At 42.2% G+C, this 23,000-nt stretch overlaps 1 protein-coding gene and 1 pseudogene across 1 annotated transcript in view; one reads left to right on the top strand and one right to left on the bottom strand.

Moving 5' to 3' along the window:
- Nucleotides 1-670: 670 nt before the first annotated feature.
- Nucleotides 671-13,583, top strand: LOC126491700 (zinc finger protein 883-like; annotated as a pseudogene).
- Nucleotides 13,584-20,908: 7,325 nt separating this feature from the next.
- The window catches only part of LOC126491655 (zinc finger protein 419-like), a 7,187-nt gene continuing 5,095 nt past the window's right edge, over nucleotides 20,909-23,000 (bottom strand). Inside the window, exon 5 of the mRNA XM_050127462.1 lies at nucleotides 20,909-22,766. Coding sequence (XP_049983419.1) covers nucleotides 21,844-22,766 — 923 coding nt within the window. The 3' untranslated portion in view covers nucleotides 20,909-21,843. The remainder of the gene's footprint in view (nucleotides 22,767-23,000) is intronic.

A 23,000-nucleotide genomic window follows, 5' to 3' on the forward strand; every position in this document is an offset into this window, starting at 1 on the left:
CGATCTCCTGGTTTGAACTTGATTTTCGCTAGTTCAACACCAAGTTAGGGGTTCATTACATAGTTTGATTATGAATCCCTTGCTTGTTATATATTGATATGAATGTTATTTGCTTGTAATATTTTTCCAGTAGCTCATATAAAAAATTTATATTTTTGTCTCAACAGAGGCTCTCAGTTTTAAAGTATTTAAATGTATGTTTAATTTCTTTATGTTGATTCTTTCTGTTTCCTAAGAAATCATTTCTGAGGATATAGATGTAGCCTCTTATGTTGTTTTCTATAATTATCTGGGTCTGAAAAATCACATTAAAAATTTTTTTACCTAAAAAAAAAAAATTCTAGCAGCATGAACCTGCCACTGAAACCAATGAGGAACGCTGCGGACTAAGGAAACTTACATTACTCACAATTCTTTGAGCCGAGTGGCAAAAGGCTGGACCAATGAACTCCGAGAAAGGCCTTTTTGGTGCTTGAACCGCAAACTATAGGCAAGACTTCCTAAATCTCTGCCAAGCGGTCCTTGTAGCTGCTTTGGAGTTATTTCTGGCTATCACTGATATAAGTGTGTGGAGTGGGGACCAAGGTGAGTAGAGAGGACAGGCAGGGGTGCAGGTCTACATTACTGCTACTGGCCCCTGGGAGGGATGCTCGAACATTTGCCCAGTATGATGGCTGTTGCCGCAGGGGCGCAACCTGCCCAAGTGACCTGTTCCCCTGGCCTCACCACAGTCCTAGATCCCCGAGAGGCTTCTGTTCTCATCCTTAGTGTAGAAAACCCTGCCTATAGAACAGTACTGAGCTTGTGAGTGGAATCCCTGCTACTGATGGCAATGTGATTGGGTGAGAGTGGGACCCGCAAAGGACTAATTGGCAGGTGTGTGTCTTGTTTGCAAGATTGGGAGGACTATTTATGCCTTACAATGAGAAGGTGAGGAATTTTCCTTGCAGCCTTACAGATCTGAAACCTAGTGAGTCTCAGAATGGAAGGGCATGGTTGAAGACACTCAGAGTAGACTGGAGGGGTTAACACCGAGGGGTTATCTAGAAGTTGGTTAACTCAGCCAGGAAGATTGACTTTGTGTCAATAGGAGTCGACTTTGTGTGCTAAAGCCTAGGGATAAATAATAAAAATAATAAAGCCTAATAGCTCCAGGATTGGACAGGGATTGCAGGAGGCCTGAGCTGGTGAAACCCCTATCTTGATCCTTGGCAACCTTCTTCCCACAGAGTCTCATGACTACCAAAGCACTTTTGGACTATTCACAGGTGAGTAGAGAGAGTTCCAGAACCTTCACTGATGACCTCACTCCTTGTCTCTGGAATGGTGTGCAAAACTGATTGTTTCACCAGTTTCCACTGGTGACCTGGAGAACCCCAAGCCATGAGTGAAAGGTTTCTCATGAAACTCTTAGCAACCAGTGGGGTGAGAGAAGAAAGGCTACCCCAGGCATGGCTTCCAAACTATGGAACTAAAATATGAGGCTGAACTTGCTTAGCCATCACAGGTTGCCTTTCCTTCTGCTGAGTCTTCTCAGTAAGTAGACCTTCTTTTGGTGTCCTGGCTTGTGGCATTTCTCCATAAACACTCTGCACACAAGGAGCCCTGTGATGTCTATGTTTCTATCTTGACAAACATTTTGCATCTGAATGACCTACCTGCACAAAACCTGTTCTTTGTAGAGGCATGTTCAATCCTCCAGGGCCAAAAGCATCACAGTGCCAAGAACCCATTAAGAGGAGGGGTGGACAGTGACCCCCTTATGGAAAAACTGCATACTGCATGTGTCAGGGAATCCCTTCACCGATTGGAAAATTAGAAAGGACTTCGCAGCTAGATGGGACCTTCTTCGATACCGGAAAAGTCCCAGAGATGAGAAGCTAAATGAAATCACCAAGTCTATAGAGGCTAGTAGCAGAAAAAGTCACTTTAAGTCCCAAGAATTCAGAAAACCTTCTGGCTACAAATTCAAGCTTGTTCAGCACCCAGGGTATGCACTGGAGAGAGGGATTATGAGCCTAGAAGATGCAGACAAGCCTTACAAGATACTCACTTTTGCCATCCCGGAGAGTTCACACTGAAGAAAGGCCTTATGAGTGTAAGGAATGTGGAAAATGCTTTAGTCAAAAGGCCACACTTACTACACACCAGAGGCTTCATACTGGAGAAAAAGCATACAAATGTGGCGAATGTGGGAAGTCACTCAGTCAGAGCTCCGACCTCACTGAACACTGTAGACTTCACAGTGGAGAAAGGCCTTGAGTGTGAAGAGCATGGGAAAGCCTTTGGATGCAAATCCAATCCTGTCAGAGAACTCACACAGGGGAGAGGCCATATGAATGTGACAAATGTGAAAAACTGTTCAGGCAAAGGTTCGGGCTCATTTGAACATCAGCAAATCCACACCATGATGAGGCCGTGTGCTTGCAACCAATGTAAGAAATCCTTTAGTCAAAAAGCCGCTCTCATTGTCCATCAGAGAGTTAACACTGGAGAAAGGCTGTATAAGTGTGGAGAATGTGGAAAATCCTTTAGCCAAAGCTCTAACCTTATAGAACACTGCCAAATTCATACTGGAGAAAAGCCTTATGAGTGTGGGCAGTGTGGAAAATCCTTTGGCCAAAGAGCTACCGTCATTAGACACCAGAGAATTCACATGGGAGAAAGGCCTTATGAGTGCAGGGAATGTGGCAAATTTTTTCAGCAAAACTTCAGCCTCATTGAACACCATAGAATTCACACTACAACAAAGCTTGATGAGTGTGGCCAGCGTGGGAAATTTTTTAGCCAAAGAGCTACCCTTATCAGACACCAGCGAGTTCACACTGGAGAAAGGCCTCATGAAGGTGGGAAATGTGGCAAAGCCTTTGGGTACAAATCCAAACTTGACCGACGTCAGAGAACTCACACTGGGGAAAGGCCCTTTAAGTGTGCTGACCGTGGGAAACTCTTCAGGCAGAGCTACAGTCTTGTTGAACACCAGAGAACCCACACCAGAGCAAGGCCTTATGGGTGCAGCCAGTGCGGAAAGTCCTTTAGGTGGAAGGCTGCCTTTATTAAACATCAAAATGTTCACCCTGGGGAGCAACCTTAAACCTGTGGTGAATGTGGGAAATCCCTCGGTCGAAGCAGCAGCCTTACCCAACATTGCAGAACTCACACAGGGGAAAGGCCATATGAGTGTGGCCAGTGTGGAAAATCATTTAAGCAAGCCTGCCCTCATTCAACACCAAGTAGTCCACACTGGAGAAAGGCCTTAGGAATGCACCAAATCTGGTAAATCGGTTAGCCAGTATTCCAGTTTCTTTCAACACCAAAAATGTCATGGCATGGGGAATACTCATAAAGGCAGCAAATACGGGAAATTCCTTAACACTTTGTCTACCACAGCTCCTGAAAGTCCACATTTTAGAAATTTAGTATCCATCTGTTCTCTTTTGAAATTGTTTTCAGATGAAAACAGCTGAGAAAATTGTAAGCATTTAATGCTATATACTAGATGCTACAAATTGATAGTTTTCATTGAGGACTAATTGGATTCAGTTTACAAAACAAACAAACCATGAAAGGATTGAGAGGGCCGGGCGATGTTGGCGCATGCCTTTAATCCCAGCACTCGGGAGGCAGAGGCAGGCGGATCTCTGTGAGTTCGAGGCCAGCCTGGTCTATAAGAGCTAGTTCCAGGACAGGAACCAAAAGCTACGGAGAAACCCTGTCTTGAAAAATAATAATAAGAAAAAAAGGGTGAGAGGAAATGTTCAGCAGTTGAGAGCTGCTCCTTTTCAGAGGACACAAATTAGACTCCCCACTAGCACAGGGTAGCTTACAACCTCTCATATCTTCAATCTAGGGGATTGTATTTATCCCATCCCAGATCATATATCCTTACTTTAGGTAAATGTTAATAGCATTCTATACTTACTTATACAAAAGCAACCAACAGAAGAACAACACGTAAGACCACAGCATCTAAGCACCAACATTGGATAAACAGATGAATGTACAACTCTCAAGCATACCAATACAGCAGTCAAAATGAGGAAAAACCTCGGAATTTTCATCCAGTCAGTGATATTCCAAAGTTTTTCCAGCATTCCTGTGGAATTAAGAAATGTCTTAGCCAAGGAAGATCGATGGTTACTTATGGGTTTACGGGTGTTCAACGTGAAAGAAAGGCTGGATGGATGCACAAAGGCATTTGCCTTGAAATGAGTCATGTTGGAATATAAAGATACATACAACTGGAACATCTGTGCACTGCTCCATGTCACTGTAGGCTAAACCAATTTGGTGTTGTAGCATTCTCTGTGACTCCAGGCAACCTCTTCTTTGATGTGACCACACAAACTGTAATCTTTCCAAATCAACTCCAGCAGCAACTTCAGACCATCTTTCTTATAGTCTTAGGTGGTCTTTAACTTTCACCGTGTGTTACGATACATTACTAAGCTTAGCAGATTTTTGTCTACTTTTTAATAGACTTCACTCATGATACTTTACAATGGTCCTGCAATTTCTATATTCATGTTTGCATGATTTGGTAGTTTATATTAATGCACACATTACACTACGAAAGAATATACTCTGTGGAGTTTCCTCCAATCTTTATTTTTAAGTAAAAATCCATCATTCATACAATCAAAATATGTTATTTTTTTGGAATGTAGAAGAGTATGCACTTAGCACCAGAAACTTGACCATTTAGAAGTACCAGGGAGAAAAAATGTAAGAAATTTCTTTATATCACAATTTTGGATTGATGCAGGCATAAGCATTATAAATTGCTTAAGCCACATTAAAATTAAACTAAAAATTTTAAAGTCATAAGACCCAAAGTAAAATTAAACAAAACAAGGTTGTGTGTTGGCCTGAAGACCTATTCAGGAAAAGATAAATTTTTCAAGAAGGGCAGTTAAACCACAGATATGCACAGGTAGGCAATCAGTCTGTATGTGTGTTCCTCTCTATATATCTGAAGGAGAATTTGAATAGTATCAGGAGACAGCATCAACATAAGTATCTCTCATCTGTCATTATAATGCAAATATTGCTAGGAAGAAAACTAGCTAATGTTTTCCTGGGATCTGTCTGTCTGTAGAATTTCTTACCACAGGTTGTATTTCATCTGTATAGACAATAAGCATTTCAATAAACTAGCTAAGAAATACATACAAAGCAAAAATTTCTACAAAGACGTCTTAAATTAATGATTTTCTTGTGATCTTATTTTTACTAAAAAAATCTACCATGACTGATTAATTTGAAAAGATTACTAAAATCTGGCAAAGTAACACTCACATAAAGCTACCTTGAGGGAAATAGAAGCATGATTCTAAACTGAATATCAGAAGTAGGGACTAGCAAAAACAGACTATAGATCAACATAAAACCTCAATATAAATATTAATTTAACATAATTACCATAACATTTCTCAATTATAAAACAAATAATTCATAAAATTTAAAGAAGAAAATTAAGACATAGGTAGAGTTATTTATATTGACACAAAAATAGAAAAGTTAGTAGTATACAACAAGAAGTATCTATAGCAAGTCACATACACATATGTATATGGATATATATGGATATGTTTATTATTACAAGTGATCAGTTTATTAGGACATTATTCAGTATATGGTATTAGTAAAACAGAGGTAAATTTTGATCACACATTTAGAACCAAATAACATTGGATATACAATGTAAAAGACATCAAATATCCTAAGTGAAAAACATTGGAATCTCCACACTCAGGAGATAGAGGCAGGAGAATCACTATAAATTGGAGGCCAGTCTGATCTACATAGAGAGTTCCAGGGCAGCCAAGGCTACATAAAGAGACTCTGCCTCAAAAAAAAAAAATTATTATCTTCATTTTAAATTGAGAGAAAGCATCACTATTCAGAGTCCAAATCAGAGGTCTTATTATATAATAATGAAAGAGTTCTATATGGAGAAGTTATACAAATTAAGATTGAGCCTCCAATTTTTACCTAGATAAACCATTTAAGAGGAGGCTTTCTATCATATCATCAGCAACAGCACTCATTATGACAATGTAGGCAGCCCCTAAACAGGTCCGTAAGAGTTTACACAGTGCACCTGTTGAACTTCTTTCTAGCCTACTTACTACCAATCCATCTAACTGTGTCTCAGAAGGTAATGGTTCTTGTTACTAATTCCAGAGAACAAAGTTTAAGGAGAACTAAGTTAGCTTCCCTGAGATGGACAGTTCTAAAATTATGATATCCCCTGGTGTGAGGAGCTACTTCTCCGATTTCAGTTTGCACACAGGACTGAGAAAAGCATGTGTGGGGTGTGTGGAAAGAGGCCCACAGCCTCAGACAAAAATTTGGAATCAGTGACCTCAATTCCCTTCTGCTGAGTGATTATCACATCACCTATAACACTGTGTCAGTTGTCTGCAAGGGAGAGAAGATTATCTCAGAAACCATTTGGGGTTGCACAAAGCACTGAACACTATTAAAAGTTTCTTAATGTGATATCCAGCCAGAGTGGCAGAAACTGACTGGGGAGAATAGAGAAAAACAACTGTAATCCCAATGGAATGAGGAAAAGGCAGCCTGATGTCTATTGAGTAAGAGAAAGACCCTAATCAGATCCCAATTGGTGCTTCTCACTTGATGTAAAGGCATCTTCCCCCAACATGTGTCTCCTGATGCTATCTTGTAAGACATAGTGGATTTTACTCAGCATCCACCCCCAATGTTTCTCTGTGCTTCCGTGTCTGCAACTAGACCCAAGTTCCAGCAGGCTGTGAGAGAAGTACATCTGATGGGCAAGTGAAACACATCTCAAAGAAACACCTCCGTAGGCCATGAAGGTGGAGGGATAGCTATAATGTTAACTCTGAGGATATTTACGGGAACACATATTAAGAGTTTGGGACAATCCAGGATAAAGCATGAGCTTGGATGTGACTGATTTCTGACATGACCCTATTAGGTGAGGAATATACAATTAGTGGGGTGACTTAGAGATAAAAAAGGGGTCTAGCTGTTTATCTGATCAGTTAGAGATATATGGACCAAAGTGGGACAAACAAACATGGTGTGGATATCAAAACTGCTGCTGGCATACTAAACATAACTAAAGGCAAAGGCTTTTGGGAAATTGTAGTGTTATACATTTGCCATTTAATTTCTCCTCCACCTTAGGAACATGCCTTTCACCATTGCTATGATAAATAAATCTGTGAGGCAATGCAGTGAACATTGTTGTCTATAGTTCAGAACTTATATAGGAACCTGTTCCTCTGAATGGGAAAAAGTGCAATGCAGAAATTGAATACAAGGTGACAATTACGAGGTGGTGGCACTCAATGACCAAAGGCAAGGTGGTTTTAGTAGTAGATATCAAAATCAAAGAAGAAATAAAAGTGGCTGGGAAAATGGCTTATCAATTTAGAGCATTTACTGCTTTTTCGGAGGACCAAAATTGTATTCCAACATGGGGAAGCACACAGCGGCCTGAAATTCCAGTTCCAGAGGAACTGATGCCCTCTGTGGGCACATGCACAGACACACATGGAGTCACACATGCAAATATATTAAAAAAAAAAACTTGTTTGAAAAGCAATCAGAACAAGTTCACTCACAGAATAATACAGTGTCTGGGGCTGGGAAGATGGCTCAGTAAAATGTTTGATACACAAGCCTTACAACCTGAATTTATATAATAAAACCCCATAAAATCTCCAGAGTCAGTAACACATGCATCTATAGTCCCAGCACTCATGTGTGTAAATGGGAGTTGGAAACAGAAGAATCTCTGGAAGCCCATGGATCAGATAAGCTGCAGTGCACAGCCATAAGCTACAAGACAGACTGGAAGTCCGTGGACCAGAGAGACTGCAGTGCACAGCCATAAGCTACAAGACAGACTGGAAGTCCGTGGACCAGAAGGCTGCAGTGCACAACCATAAGCTACAAGAAAGATGTTGTCTAAAAGAGGTACAAAGCAAGGACTAACACCCAAGGTTGTCTTTTGACCTCCACACTCACGTTGTGACAGTCACACACCTGCATACATACACTTACACTCATATGCACAATCATGCACATTCAGACACACACAAACTATACATCATTGAGCTGCTGACCATGGTGGTCCTAGAACTGTGTTAGATAAGAAGTCTACTAAGTTTGTATAAGTGGAAGAATTCTAAGTCAACAAATCTCAATTTTGCATGGGTTCTAATTGGTCTTAATTAAAAACCCGAGCTAGATATCAGGACAAATGCTGAAATATCTGAGAGAGAAAGGAGGAACAAGCCACAGCCAACTCTTACATTGCTCTTACATTTGACTCCCAGTCAAAAGGGGGCTGAGATCCTATCTCCTTCTGCCTTATATTCCTCTCTCTGCCCAGCCATATCACTTCCTGTCTATACAGACCTCCAGACTCTATGGTTAACTAACTAGTAGCTAGTTCCACCCTCTGATCTTCAGGCAATCTTTATTTGTTAGAGTACAAACAAGATATTACTGTTCATCAACCCTAAGTCATAAACACCCTCAATTATTTCCCCAATTTAAGTCAGAACCTCTTCAACAAGACATGGTTCTCCATACAATGACCAAATTTCACAGTTAATAATTTTCCTGTGCTTTCTTAGGAGCCGGGCGGGTATCCCAGTTGATAGAGCCCCTGCCATGCACTCATACCTCTCTTCCATTCCCACCACAAGAATCAGAAGTCCAAGGCCATCCTGGTACAGAGGGAGTTTTGAACCAATGTGGACTAAAGACCCTGTCTCAGAAAATAAGAGAGAAGGGGGTGGAACAGGTGACTCAACAGTTAAGAGCCCTTGCTCTCAAAGCATCCACTGGATCCCAGCAATCACATAGCAAGTCATGGGTCCCCATAAAATGCCTGAAATCACATCTCCAGTGTGCACTAAAGACAGGAGGATCTCTGGGGCATGTGCACAAACACACAAGCACACACACACACACACACACACAATTTTAAAAATATTCTTCCAAACCCTCCAGAGGAAACTACACAAGGGTAACTTCTTGTTGAAAGCAGATATTTTGATGACTACTGGACAATTGTCTTAGACTGCACTATTCCAAGAGACCCTGTATCACTTAACAGTAGCCCAGTCTTGGAGCTGTTATAAAGTCAAATGTTCTACAGACTTTTGCAATGGACCCATCTCATAGTAAGCCTAGTGAGTTCCTGAACACATACTGTATTTACTTCCCCGGATCTGAATACGTGACTAGGGGTGACATATTCACCAATAGATACACATGACTGCTTCCTTTGCCCACTGTTTTTGGTGTGTGTGTGCTTGTACATGTGCATGTGTGTAGATGTACTTACCTGTGAGTGACGTGTGGAGGCCAGGAATTCCTATCAGGTGTCTTCCTCAATTGCTTTTCCATCTTATTTTTTAGATTATTATTTTTTAGTTACATATACCCATGCCTGCCTATATGTGAGTACACATATGTACCCATGCCTGCCTATATGTGAGTACACATATGACTGTAGGTTCCTACTCAACACAGGAAGGGATCAGGTCCCCTAGAACTGGTTTACAAACAGTTGCATGTTGTCAGACCTACATGCTGAGAACTAACTCCTGTCCTCTGAAAGAGAAGCAAGCACTCTTAACCACTGAGCCGTCATCCAGCCCTCACCTACCTCTTACTTTTTGAGACAAATCTCGGAGTGAACTTGAAGCTTACCATGACAGTTGGGCTGGTAAACACTTTCCTGGGATCTAGCTATCCGTACCTCCCTGGTTCTGAAGTGACAGCCATATGCCATCATTTGTACCTGGGTAATAGGGGTCAAACTCAGATCGGGCTTACGCAGCAGGCACTTCACCCACTGAGCCACCCCACAGCTCCTTCTCCCACTATGGGTAATTATTATGATGGGGACAGTCCGTTAGAAAACCACAGAAATCCTTTTGCCATGGAAAACACTAAACCAAAAGCAGTAACACATTCAGGGGGTGTACTATTTAGTGACACTGTTCATGACTTAAAATTGTATGGACCCTTGCCATAGCATCCCCATTTGAAGTGACTTTTTTGACTGCATGAAACACAGATTGAACTGGGAGTAGTGACACATGCCTGTTTGTAATCCCATCACTCAGTAAAGACAGCAGCAAGAAGACTGCAGTAAAGTCAAGGCTACATGGCACATACAGAGTGTTCCCCATCCACCTAAGGATATGTGCAAATAATTACCAAGCAAATGAAAGGCCAGCTGTATTTTGGAGAAACAAATAGATTACTAGATATTTAAGTAAAAATTGACGATTATGTTTATGCCGCTGCTAAAACAGATATGATTTGCTTGATCAAATTTACAGATCCCAAATTTATTATAAAAAGCATTGAAAACTTTGTAGATCCTCTCAACTAATAAAAAGTACTAATCTAATAAAAATTGTTCTACCCCACCAAAACTGGTTTGCCTGTAGCCAGACCTGATCTGAAAACTTCCTCCCTGATGACTAGCTTTGGTGGTGACAGAAAATGCCATGAAGGCTGCTGTGGGAGAAAAGGCACACACAGTATCCTTGCAGCCAACCCTGAATATTGTACCGATGGACCAGACAAGATACACTCACTGGCTGTTATAGCGCCATGAAGGTCATGAGGGTATCCAACAGCACTTAAACTGGACTTGGAGTAAGCACTACAGGAGGTGGTTCAGACCTGGTACTGAGAATCTGGTTGCACACCATGGCTTGGGAAATAACAGGTCTAGAGAAGAACCTACTACTGCTTTGTCCAATACATGTTGTTAAATTGTATATTAGTCACCTCGCTAGTGCTATGATAGAATACTATAATCAAAACAACTTATGGAAGAGCTTATTTGAGCTTATGGTTCCAGAGTCTGTCATGGCCAGGAATTATGGTAGCAGGCTTCAGGCCGCAGGCAGCAAGGCAACAAAAACATCTGAAAGATCACAGCTTGTACTGTGAGAAAGAAGTAGACAGAGCAAATGGAAATGGTGTTGCATTCTCTTAATATCAAAGTCCCACTTTAGTAACAACCTCCTCCAACAAAGCCACACCCACTAAGCGTCCCCAAGCAAGGCCCCCAGTTTGGACCCAAGTATTGAAATGCCCGAGACTATGGGAGATATCTCATTCAGATCACTACAAACTGCCTTCTTGGTAGTTATGCTTCTACTCACAGATGAACACAACCTAAATCTTGTCCAGAGAAGCTTCTGTATGCAGTGTTCAGCAGTTCATTGGGGAACTCACAACTGGTCTAAGAGATAAGAATAAGTATTGACTTAGTTGTTGATGGAAATTCTATATCACCCACTTCTGTAGCACAAATTTTAATTGTTCTTAGTAAAAACCTGGAGTCATATATTAGGGAGTGAAAGCTGAGAGATCAGAAAAGGAGAGCAGCCAGCCACTAGAGAGACCTTTTACTTCTACCACTGCTCAGATCAAAGGGGTGATCTTGTCCTCAGACTGCATCCTCAGACTGAACCTCTAGACTGCACTGAGCTTCTGTCTTCTCCCTCCTTATATTTCTCTCTTGTATTCACCTCCCTAGTGCTGGGATTAAAGCTGTGGGATCCCAAGTGCTAGGATTAAAGATGTGAGTCACCTCCTGACTCTGTTTTCTCTTTGAGACTGGATTAATCTTGTGTAGCCCAGGGTGGCCTTGAACTCACAGAGATTGGTCTGTTTCTTCCTCCTGAGTGCTGGGATTAAAGGTGTGTGCCACCACAGCCTGACTTCTGTGGCTATCTAGTAGTTCAGCTGTGCACTCTAATCTCCAGACTAGCTTTATTTGTTAGATTACAAACAAAATATCACTACACACCCTTCTCAAAGCTCAAGAAACATCAAGGAAGAGGAGAAGAAATAATGTGAGATCTGTAAAATGGTGACGGGGGCTACAAAATGCTATCTTTGGGACATGACATGGTCAATAAACCCATGAACTCACTATAGTTTCCTGCACAAGATCAAGCCAATGAGATCAGTCAGCATTCCAATAGTCAGCACTAATTGTACTAAGTGTGTTATTAACTTAAAAGGGAGAGGACATGAAGGTGGATGGGACAAGTATAAAATTGTCAAAGAATAAATAAAAGTTTAAGAATTCACTTGCATTTATAAGGCCACCAAATGCACCTACACGACATACTTCAGAAACGTATCACCTCTCCAATCCTATGTCAAAAGAATTTAGTTCATAGGGATCTTGATCATAGTCCACTCCCTATTATCACACCAGCTCTTGACCCACTATTATTCCTACTTGGCCCTACTATAAGACCCAGTATAGGCTCAGGACTCCCAAGACCAAGTTCTCAGCACAAGGGAGACTTGTTTGCCCAGAGGGACAAAGGGCAGGAAATAAGAGACAGAGACAAGAGATAGAGGTAGAAGGGAAAAGAACAACAGAGGCGGAGGCTGCTCATTCATTGCCCAGCTGCCCAGACCCAAAACAGTCACTCAGAAGCTATTAATTACAATACTGCTTGGGCCTATTAGCTTATGCATATTTCTAGCTAACTCTTACATCTTATATTAACCCATTTCTATTAATCTGTAGATCACCAAGTAGCTGTGGCTTACAGGGCAAAGTTTCAGCATCTGTCTCCTCCAGCAGCCACATGGCATCTCTCTGACTCTGCCTACTTTCTCCTCTATCTCTGCTTGGAGTTCTCACCTTATTCTATTCTTCCCTAGCCTTGTTCCATTCTGCCCTGCCGGTAGGCCAAATCAGCTTCTTTATTAACCAATGGCATTCACAGCACACAGAGGGGAATCCCACATCAAACACCTTCATGATCACTCTGGAGAAAGCGTTTCATGTGCAGCCGGTGTGAAAAAGCTTTCAGACATAACCACTCCCTTGTCGATCACCAGAGAGTTTACACTGGAGAAAGGCCTTTTACATGCAAAGGCTGTGGGAAATCATATAGGTACCAAGCCAGCCTTACACCTCATTATCAAGTTCCCAGTGGAGAAAAGTCCTATGAGTGTAGCAAACGTGGGAAGTTGTTTAGGCAAAAATCTAACCTTTTTTGTCATTATCAGATACACTCTGAAGAAGGACCTTTTCAGTGTAGCAAATGTAAAAAGTGTTTTACGAACAGCTCTCAACTCGCAAAGCACCAAAAAGTTAATACCAGACCTAAGCCTTTTAAGTGCAAGCAGTGTGGTGAATCACGCAGACAAAGAGGCAGCCTTTTCAGTCTTTATCAAGTTCATATGGAGAAAATCCCTATGAGTGCAATGCCTGTGGAAAATCATTCAGGCCAAAGACCAGTCTTTTCTATCATTGCCAAGTGCACACTGGAGAGAGGCCTTTTGAGTTCAATGAACTTGGGAAGTCTTTCAGCAAACACTCTCACCTCAAGCAGCATGAGAAAGCCCATGCCAGACCAAAGGCTTTTAAATGCAATGCATGTGAGAGAGTCTTCGCCATGAATTACAGCCTCCTTGAACATGAGAGAGTTCACACTGTGGCAAGACATCATGAGTGCAAGAAATATGGCGGGCTTATTGCTACCACTCTGGCCTTTCTACGCATCACAATGGCATAGGAGTGCAACGAATGTGCACAGTCCCATAGTCATTAACCCTAAATATACACAGAATATTCACTGGACGAAAGCCTTTAAATGTTTCGATTGTGGTGAGCCTGCACCCACACCTCCGTCCTATTGACACAAGAGTAGTAACCATCTGGGATACATCGCGGCAACGCTGAATCTGGGAAAGCCTCCCAGCGGCGGTCTGCTTTGATGGCAACACCGAAAGAGCAGATGGTGTATGAGTGTCGAGAAAAGCTTCCGTGGTTGAATGACCAACCTTCTTCAGCCTTGGGAGTCGACATGACTTTGAGCAGAAGTTCTGGGAGTCCTTTATGAGGGAGCAGCAATCGAATGCACCACATCGTACAGGCGCATTGGAACAGCATGAGGATTGCCACCATCCTGTCTTCCCCAGAAGATGCTAATTGCCTGGGAACTCCAAGAGAGTAAGCCCTAGGTCCTCCACCGCACAAGTGTGGAGTGGACCGTCCACGTTTATGAGTTTAAATCAAGGAAAAGCAGAGTAGCCTTGCTTTATGTACACTTCAAACTTTCTCTTACCGAACACTACATTTCCCTAAACAGTTGTTCATTTGCTATGTACTCTTTTTTAAATATTTTCAAAATATTAAAATATTTGAAAGTTTTATTTTTATGAGATGTACTTATTTTGTGTGTGCGAATACATTAGGAGCACCATATGTGCACAGTATGCACAGAGGTCAGAAGATGGCGTTGGACTCCCTGAAACTGGAGTTATGAATGGTTGTGTGCCACCACGTGGGGCCGGGAACTGAAGCTGGTACCCAAGAGCTCTTGACTGTGAGGATACTCTTTATGATCACCTTCAAAGGTTTCTGTTATGTCCCTCTGTCTGACTTGTGATGCTGGGACAGCTCCGTGAGGTTCCTAGTGCTGTGTATTCAGTGCAAAGCCGCAGCTTGCAGCCTTTGAGCAGTCTCTGATTCTGTCCTGCGTGTTTCACATCTACCCCTAGAATGCATAGATTACCAGCTCCTCACATCCGCTATACTCAGAAGTATAGTTGCATGTAACGTGACTTCATTATACATTTTCCTCATGGAGTCATGCTTTATTTTTAAAATAAAGTGTCCAATTTCATTCATGTTTCTCAGAGTCATGTTTTAAGTTTGTACTAATTTTAAAAATGTGTCTAGACTATCTCTTTAGTCCCTCGTGGCTTTTTGTTTTTTTTTTTTTTATTTTTTTTATTTATTTATTGTAGCCTTGGCTGCCCTGGAACGAGCTTGTACACCAGGCTGGCCTCGAACTCAGAGATGTACCTGCCTCTTCCTCCTGAGTTCTGGGACTAAAGGCATGCACCAACAACACCACCTGGCTTTTAATTTGTTTTGTTACTCACTGGAATAAACCAGGGATATATGTGTGACCATCTAATCGAAACTTGTTGGGCTCAACAGTGGGCAGACAACTAAAAGCAGTAACTTGCTTTCTCCCAGACTCTATCCATAGCCTATGGTTCTCCAGTGAAAGGTAGGTACCCCTGAAAAACTCCCCCGTTCGTTCCTATTGGTGGTGCCATTCTTGTGCAGACTCTGGGCAGACAACAGAAGATTCTGTGGCTTTGATATTGGGATCACTATGTCTTGGCCAGAAGACGACATCTCACAACCCTTCCAATCTTCCAGCCCTTACATTCTGTCTCCTCTTCTTCAGTGTCCCTTAGTCTTCCAGGGACTAGGATAAAAGCCTTGTCCAGGGCCGAGCAGTCACCTGTAACTTATCCTCAGCACCTTCAGCAAACAACAGCCTCTCCATCTGCCTGCATTCACTCCATAGGGGCTTCTCTCACTAAAGCTGAGAGTAGCCTTTGTCTGGGTATAGACGAGTATTTAGTAGTCAGTTCTATGCTCTATTAGCTAAACAACAGTTTTAAGTTCTGGTCAGGGGCCTGTGACCTCCCCAACCATGGGTTTTCACTGGGTTAACAAGCATGGTTTCCCTCTTTGGTATTGGGCCTAAATCCCATCAAAGAGTGGGTTACCTATCCCCAAAGCATGCCACTATTTTGTAAGTATGAATATCTTGCCTATATGGGAACCAATAGGATATTAAACAAAAGCCTCAACACTGAGTGGGAGATACCTCCTCAGGAGTTGCTAGCCAGGGAAGCCCCAGAGGCATCTAAAAAATCTGCCACCCTTCCTGGTTTATTGACAGAGCTAGAGGGTAAGAGGCTAATGTTGAAGACACCACACACCTTTGATTCCAAGATATCCCTACAGACTATTATTTTCCTATTATTTATTTTTGTATATGAGTGTTTGGTATGCATGTATGTCTGCACACCAGAGGAGGGCTTCAGATCCCATGTTATAGACAGTTGTGAGCTGCCTTGTTGATGTTGGGAATTGAAACCTCTGAGGCATATCACAAACCCTCTACCATCTCGCTTTAAGAATAGCAGAGGGGGCTGGAGAGATGGCTCAGAGGATAAGAGCACTGGCTGTTCTTCCAGAGGTCCTGAGTTCAATTTCCAGAAACCACATGGTGACTCACAACCATCCATAATGATAGTTGTTGCCATAATCTGGTCTGCAGGCAAAACACTGTATATATAATAAATAAATAATTTTTTTAAGAGTAGCAAAAGGCAGGGGCTGGAAAGAGGTCTCACTGGTTAAGAACCCTGGCTGCACAGTGCGGACTTCTGGGAGAGAAACAGAATCAGTTGTCTTACCTATCAGTGAATAACAATAATTCACGAACTCCCAGACCAATCTAGGTCTATGATCTCGTACTTTGATGAAGTGCTCATCATGTCCAAGAGTTTTCTTCTGAGCTTTTTTTTACTGTCGAAATTGTGCTTTGTTTTGTTTTGTTGTGTTGTGTTTTGTTTTGTTTTGTGACAGGGTCTCACTGTGTCGCCCTGGCTGGCCTGGAACACATGATGTGAGAACAGTGACCAGTTGCCTTTTCTTTGCAAGGTTCCTATGTTTTCTTTTGCTATTCACGTTTAGTTTTATTTCACTGTGATCTGAGTAGATAGAAGAAATAATTTTAACCCTTTTGTATTTGTATAGTCTACAATGTGATCTATTTGGAAAAAAAAACCTCCATGGGTCTTTATAAGAAGACATACTGAGAATGTCTTCAATAGTTGTCACTTAAAAAATTCTTTGGGTGTGTGTGTGTTTAATGTATATGGATGTCAGTCTGTGCACCACCCACATGTAGTGCCAACAGAGGCCAGAAGAGGGCATTCGATTCCCTTGGAGTTTAGAATTTGACTTACAGAGAGTTACTTGTTGCCATGTGGCTGTTGGGAAATGAAGCAGGTCCTCTGGAAGACTCCTAACCATGTAGCCCTCTCTCCAGCGCATTTGCAATAGTCTGGAGAGCTCTTGCAATTTAATTCTTCACTTTTGTTTTTGAATTTTTTTAAATCCAGGCGACAGGTGTTTTTATGACAATGAGGTATGAAGTCACCCACTATAAATGTCTCTGTATTATTTATCTGTTCATGTCTAGAAATGTTTTAGAAAATCATACGTCTGAATCAGTGCATATATATTTATTATTCCAAGTTTTTAACAAATTGTTCCTTGTATTAATGTTGTATGACGTTTTATCTAATCCGATCTTAGATAAGGTAATTTACCAAATGAACGTTTAACTGCCTATGGATATAGTGTTTGCCTTCCTTGTGCTTTGTATATTGTCTTACACTTCTTATTTTCAGTCTCTTTGCCACTGATTTATTTATTGAAGACAAAATCAGTCAGACCCTGCTGTGAACCCACACAGTTGGTCTTCGTCTTATGACTAGGGAGCTCAGACTATTAGTAGATGGGTTATTTCAGGGGGCTATTTGTTGATTCTGGTAATTTTGTTGATTGTTTTTTCAGTTGGATTATTTTTTTTCATTTTGTTCTCTATTTCCTTTTGAAATTTTCTGGTTTTGTGAGTTGGACATGGTTGACTCGCTCCTGATTCTCCTTTATATCTTCAACTCTTCTTGTACATTCATAATAAAGAATGTTTTTCTTGTCTGGTGGTGGCACACACCTTTAATCCCAGCACTCAGGAGGCAGAGACAGGTAGATCTCTGAGTCTGAGGCCAGTCTGGTCTACAGAGCAGATCCTAGGATAGCCAAAGCTACACAGAGAACACCTTTTTTTAGAATACCTTTCCTCAAGCAGAGCATATTGATGAAATGGCTGTAGTAGAATTTTGGATTGGAAGGAAGAAGGATTATGTGTTCTCCTTAGCCTGAACTACATTAGATGAGGTCTTAAAATATTAAATGTCAAAGGTGGCTGGGATATCTCAGCAGGGGAAAGTACTTGCTGCTAAGCCTGCCAAGCTGAATTTAATCTTCAAGATCCAAAAGGTGGAAGGAAAAAGTTGACATCCGAGAGTTTTCCAACACCCGTGCATGCTATGGCTTGCATGTGCCACACACACAGAAACTTGATAAATGAACATTTTGTGTTTGGATGGTTCATTAAGTATCCTCTACACACTGGACTGATTGGTCATGTGTTGCCTTAGTCTGTGTCAATGCTGAAATGTCTTTCTTTCCTTGTGAAGCTTAAAAGGGGAAACTGATCATGTTATAGCCTTGGTTAGCAGAGATTTTCATTCAATGCCAGAAATAGATTTCATTCTTTCCTGAATTTTCACGGCTCCCTACAAACTTTGTTAGATCACAAACAAAATATCACAACAATTCTTCTCTTGGCACTTAAGGTTCTTAACACCTTCTGTACTTGAATGTCCATTTCTTTCCTTAGATTTGTGAAATTATATTACCATTTCTCTGAGTGGCTTTTCTATTCCTTTAGATTTATCTTTTTATAATTTGTTGGGGTTGACTTATTTTATGTGCATGAATGTTTTGCCTGCATGTATGTGTGTGTGCCTCATGTGCATGACTGTTGGAGTTGGATGGTGGTTAGCCACAGTGTGATGGGTGCTGGAAACCAAACCTGTGTCCTCTGCAAGAGCAGCATGTCCTCTGAACTATTGAGCCATCTCCCCACCCTCCCTTAGATTTTATTCCACATCTTCTTTCTGTTCTTTGGGATTCATAGGTTTGGCCTCTTGCCCATGTCCCATAGTTCTTGAAGGTTGTAATGCTTGTTTATGCTTTAGTTGTTTCTTGTATGGTTAGGTTTTTCTTTTTGAGACAGGGTCTCACTTGGTAGTGTTGGCTGGCCTAGAATTCACTATGTAGGCCAGATTGATGTATAACTCACGGATATCTACTTGCCTCTCTCTTCCAAGTGCTGGGGTTAATTGCTTGCACAACCACACATGAGCCCCGCATTATTTAATTTTTTTTTTTGAGACAGGTTTCTGTGGAGTAGACTGACCTCTACCTTTGTACCTCAGGATCGTTTTTGAAATTCTGATGCACCTGTCTCTACCTCCTGAACACATGGCTTATACTCCACCTCTGGATTATATGCTTCCGTCAATCAAACCCCAGCCCATGTGCATGCTACACAAGCCCTCTACCTACTGAGCCACAGCCTTAGCTACTCTTCTGCTGACATCACCATTATGTTAGCCTATTTTTAAAAAAAAAAATAGAGTGTCAGGGCTGGAAAGATGGCTCAGCAACAAGGAGCACATTCTGCTCTTACAGAGGACAAGCTGAGGTCTCAGCACTCATCAGGAGTCTTACAACTGCTCGTACCCGGATGTCTGTGGGTCTATGAACATGCCTGCTTTATAACTGACTGATACACCTGTCATCTCTCTTATACAGGTTTGGGGCCATATCATTGAAATATTAAAGTGTAATATTTTGCACATGTACTTTGGTGATGAAACCAAATAAATCCCTTTTCCGATCAAAGTCTCTCTGGTGGTCATAGCAAGGCTTCAGCTACTCCTGATTTCTGTGATACATGTCCTATAAATGGGGGGTCAGTGATGTATAATGCACTTTGTGTCCGCTTCACTTCCATTCTACTTCCCTTCTTCCCTTTCATTCTCTATTTCTTTCCCTCTTTCATTCATCACGAGGCCGGCTAGGCTTTCCCCACACTGTAAGACTATATCTAATCAAACAAAGAAAGCATGGGTGGAAAGCCAGAAAAATTGTTCATTCGCTAACAGCTCTTACTGTTCTTTCAGAGAACCTTGGCTCCATTCCCAGCATCCACAACTCCAGTTCCAGTGACTCTGATGCCCACTTTGCCCACAAAGGGAATCAGACATATGTGTGATGCACATAACACAAGCCCACAAATGTAAATAAATCTTTACAACAATATATAGTGATGAGCCAAAACTAAGAGCACAATTTTATGCTACTACATAGCTTTGTTGGTGTTGTTGTTTTGTTCTTTTCATTGTTGTTGTGTTGTTCTTTTTATGTTGACACAGGGTTTCTCTTTGTAGCCCTGGCTATCCTCCAACTTACTATATAGACCAGGCTGGACTCAAACTCACAGAGATCCAGCTGTCTCTGCCTCCTGAGTGCTGGGATTGTGCCACCATTCCCAGGTATACATAGGTATAAAAATTGCTAACATGAGGCTGGAGAAATGGCTCAAAGTTTAAAACCACTGGCTGCTCGTCCAGAGGTCCTGAGTTCAATTTCCAGCAACCACATGGTAATTGATTCACAACCATCTGTAATGAGATCTGGTGCCCTCTTCTGGCCTGCAGGCATACAGGCAGGCAGAACAGTGTATACATAATAGATAAATAAGTCTAAAAAAATGCTAAAATGAACACTTCATGACTTAGAAAGTGTCAGGATGTGAGGAACTAGTGTCTGATATACTCCATGAAGAAATCTGAAACACATAACCACTTAGAACTGAATCTGGTAACTTCTTAAAAACTTAAAACATGAAGCTGGAGAAAAGGTTTGGTGTAAGACCACTTACTGCTCTGGCAGAGGACCTGGATTCCATTCCCAGCAAACACTGTGGTTCATAACCATTTGTACCTCCTGTTGCAGGGACTCAATGCCTTTTGGGGGCCTTAAGGGCACCAGTTATACACTTAGAATACATACAAATATGCAGACAAAATACTCACACATAAGAAGACAGCAAACACCTAAAACATATGGACTGTACTCATTCATTAGAGCACAAAGTGCTACAGAGCTGATCCCCAACAAAACCGAGGACGCTTGGGAAGAAGACTATACAGCAGGGGGCTGGAGAGACGGCTCAGCGGTTAAAAGCACTCCTTGCTCTTCCAGAGGTCCTGAGTGGCTCAAAACCATCACCTAATGAGATCTGGTGCCCTCTTCTGGCCTGCAGGCATACATGCACGCAGAACACTGAATACATAATAAATAAATAAAACTTTCTAAAAAGAGTATATAGCAAACATCATTTATTCCAGGAACTGCAGCATTCAGTGAGAAAAGAACAACAATAAAAACATTTCTTATTTAAAGGGAGGCCACTCTGACCCTTCCCCCATTCAAATTCAGTGCCATGAAAACTCCAACTCCATACTGGTGATATCAAAACACAGGGCTGCCTTTTACTAAGATCCACAGAGTGTATTAACTTTTGGGACTAGGAAGATGGCAATAATCCTCATCTTATCCCAATATTCTTATTTAATGGATGACTTTCAACGAATGGCTCCCTCACACTCTCAGGACTTCTCTTCAGACTCTGGTTCACTCCTAAGGCTGAACAAGACTGGCCAATGGCTGGAGACTTTTGTCTGCATTCACAGACCTATCTGGGTTGTGTGGCTCTCACTAATAACAGCAGACATCTGCTCAAGGCTTTCCCAGAGTCAGTGGGTTCAGGATGCATCCCAGCTCTGTGGCCTCTCCAGTTCAATAGGATGGAGGTGTGGGTGAGGGTTCCTCACCTTTGAAACGTTCTTGACTTGTGTCCAGCGAACGTTCTCTTGTGTGCGGACAGTAGATGATGAAAATCATTTCCCCGGTCATTGCACCCAACACACATAGTCTATCCAGTGTCTAGAAAGACAGGTCCTGTAGCAAAACACTTCCCACAGTCCGTGCTCTGGCAACGCTTAGCTGCCGGGTGGAATCTGATGTTTAATGTGGCTGCACCTCACAGTAAAGACTGTCCCACACATATTACACTTAAAAGTGCCGCCTCTGTTGTGAACTTATTGGTCTTTCATGGGCCGAGAAGTTTTATTTTATTTTTTTAACACTTCCCAGATTCATGACATTCAGAAGGCCTTTTCCCGGAGTGCGCTCGGACATGATAAACAAAGCTGGATTTTTTTTTTCTTAAATGACTTTACACACCTGCGGCACTTCTAAGGCTTTTCTCCAGTGTGAACTCGATAATGATACAAAAGACTCGATCTGTTCATGTAGGATTTCCCACACTCAGTGCACGTAAAAGGCGTTTCACCAGTGTGGACTCGCTGGTGAGCGACGAGGAAGCAGTTATGCTTAAACGCTTTGCCACATTCACCGCACGTGAAAGGCTTCTCCCCCGTGTGCACTCTGAAGTGCTTGCTGAGAAAGGCTTTCTGGCTGAAGGATTTCCCACACTCGCTGCACTGGAAAGGCCTCTCGCGAGTATGCACCCGGGCGTGATAAACAAGGCTGGATTTTTCCTTAAAGGCTTTCCCGCATTCGCTGCAGCTGTACGGCTTTTCGCCGGTGTGAACCTGATAATGACGCGTAAGGTTGGATCTGGTCATATACGACTTCCCACATTCACTGCACGTAAAAGGTGTTTCTCCCGTGTGAACTCGCTGGTGAGAAACCAGAGAGATATTGTGCTTGAAGGCTTTGCCACACTCGCTGCACCTATACGGCTTCTCCCCCGTGTGCATTCTGAAGTGCTTGATGAGAAAGGCTTTCTGGCTGAAGGATTTCCCACACTCGCTGCACTGGAAAGGCTTTTCTCCAGTGTGTATCATCCGGTGCCGATTAAGGTGAGAGATACTAGTAAAGACTTTGCCACAGTCACTGCATTTGCAGTTCTTCTTCTCAGGGTGAATGGCCTCTCCACTCCCAGTGGTCCCGGGTGTCTCCCCAACACTGGAAGTCACCTGATACGTGAGAAGACCTGAGGAAGTCTGGATGATCATGGCGTTGTCTGCGCTTAGCAAGGGCGTCTCAGCACAGCTCAGCACTTGCTGTTGGAGCACGCAGGCACTAAGGTCTCCTTCCGCAGACAGACTCTGCTCAAAGGGGGACGCTCCACTCTCCACTTTGATCCAACAACCTGAACACAGAGAAACACTGATGAACGGCATGGAGACTGTCGAGTGACAGACAGACAGCACGTATGACTAACAGTGTTCTGAGATTTCCTACGGAACAAGGGGGCTACTTCAGGGTGGCAGGGACCCACGGCCACGCTGCATTTGTCAATATCACAGGACCCAGGGACCTTAGGGACAGCAAGAACACAGCATGGAGTGAACCACGGGGAGAAGCGCTGTGAACCTCAACACCG

Source organism: Alexandromys fortis, unplaced genomic scaffold (assembly GCF_014885135.2).
Source record: "Alexandromys fortis isolate MF-2015 unplaced genomic scaffold, M_Fortis_MF-2015_v1.1 scaffold_267, whole genome shotgun sequence".
NCBI lineage: Eukaryota > Metazoa > Chordata > Mammalia > Rodentia > Cricetidae > Alexandromys > Alexandromys fortis.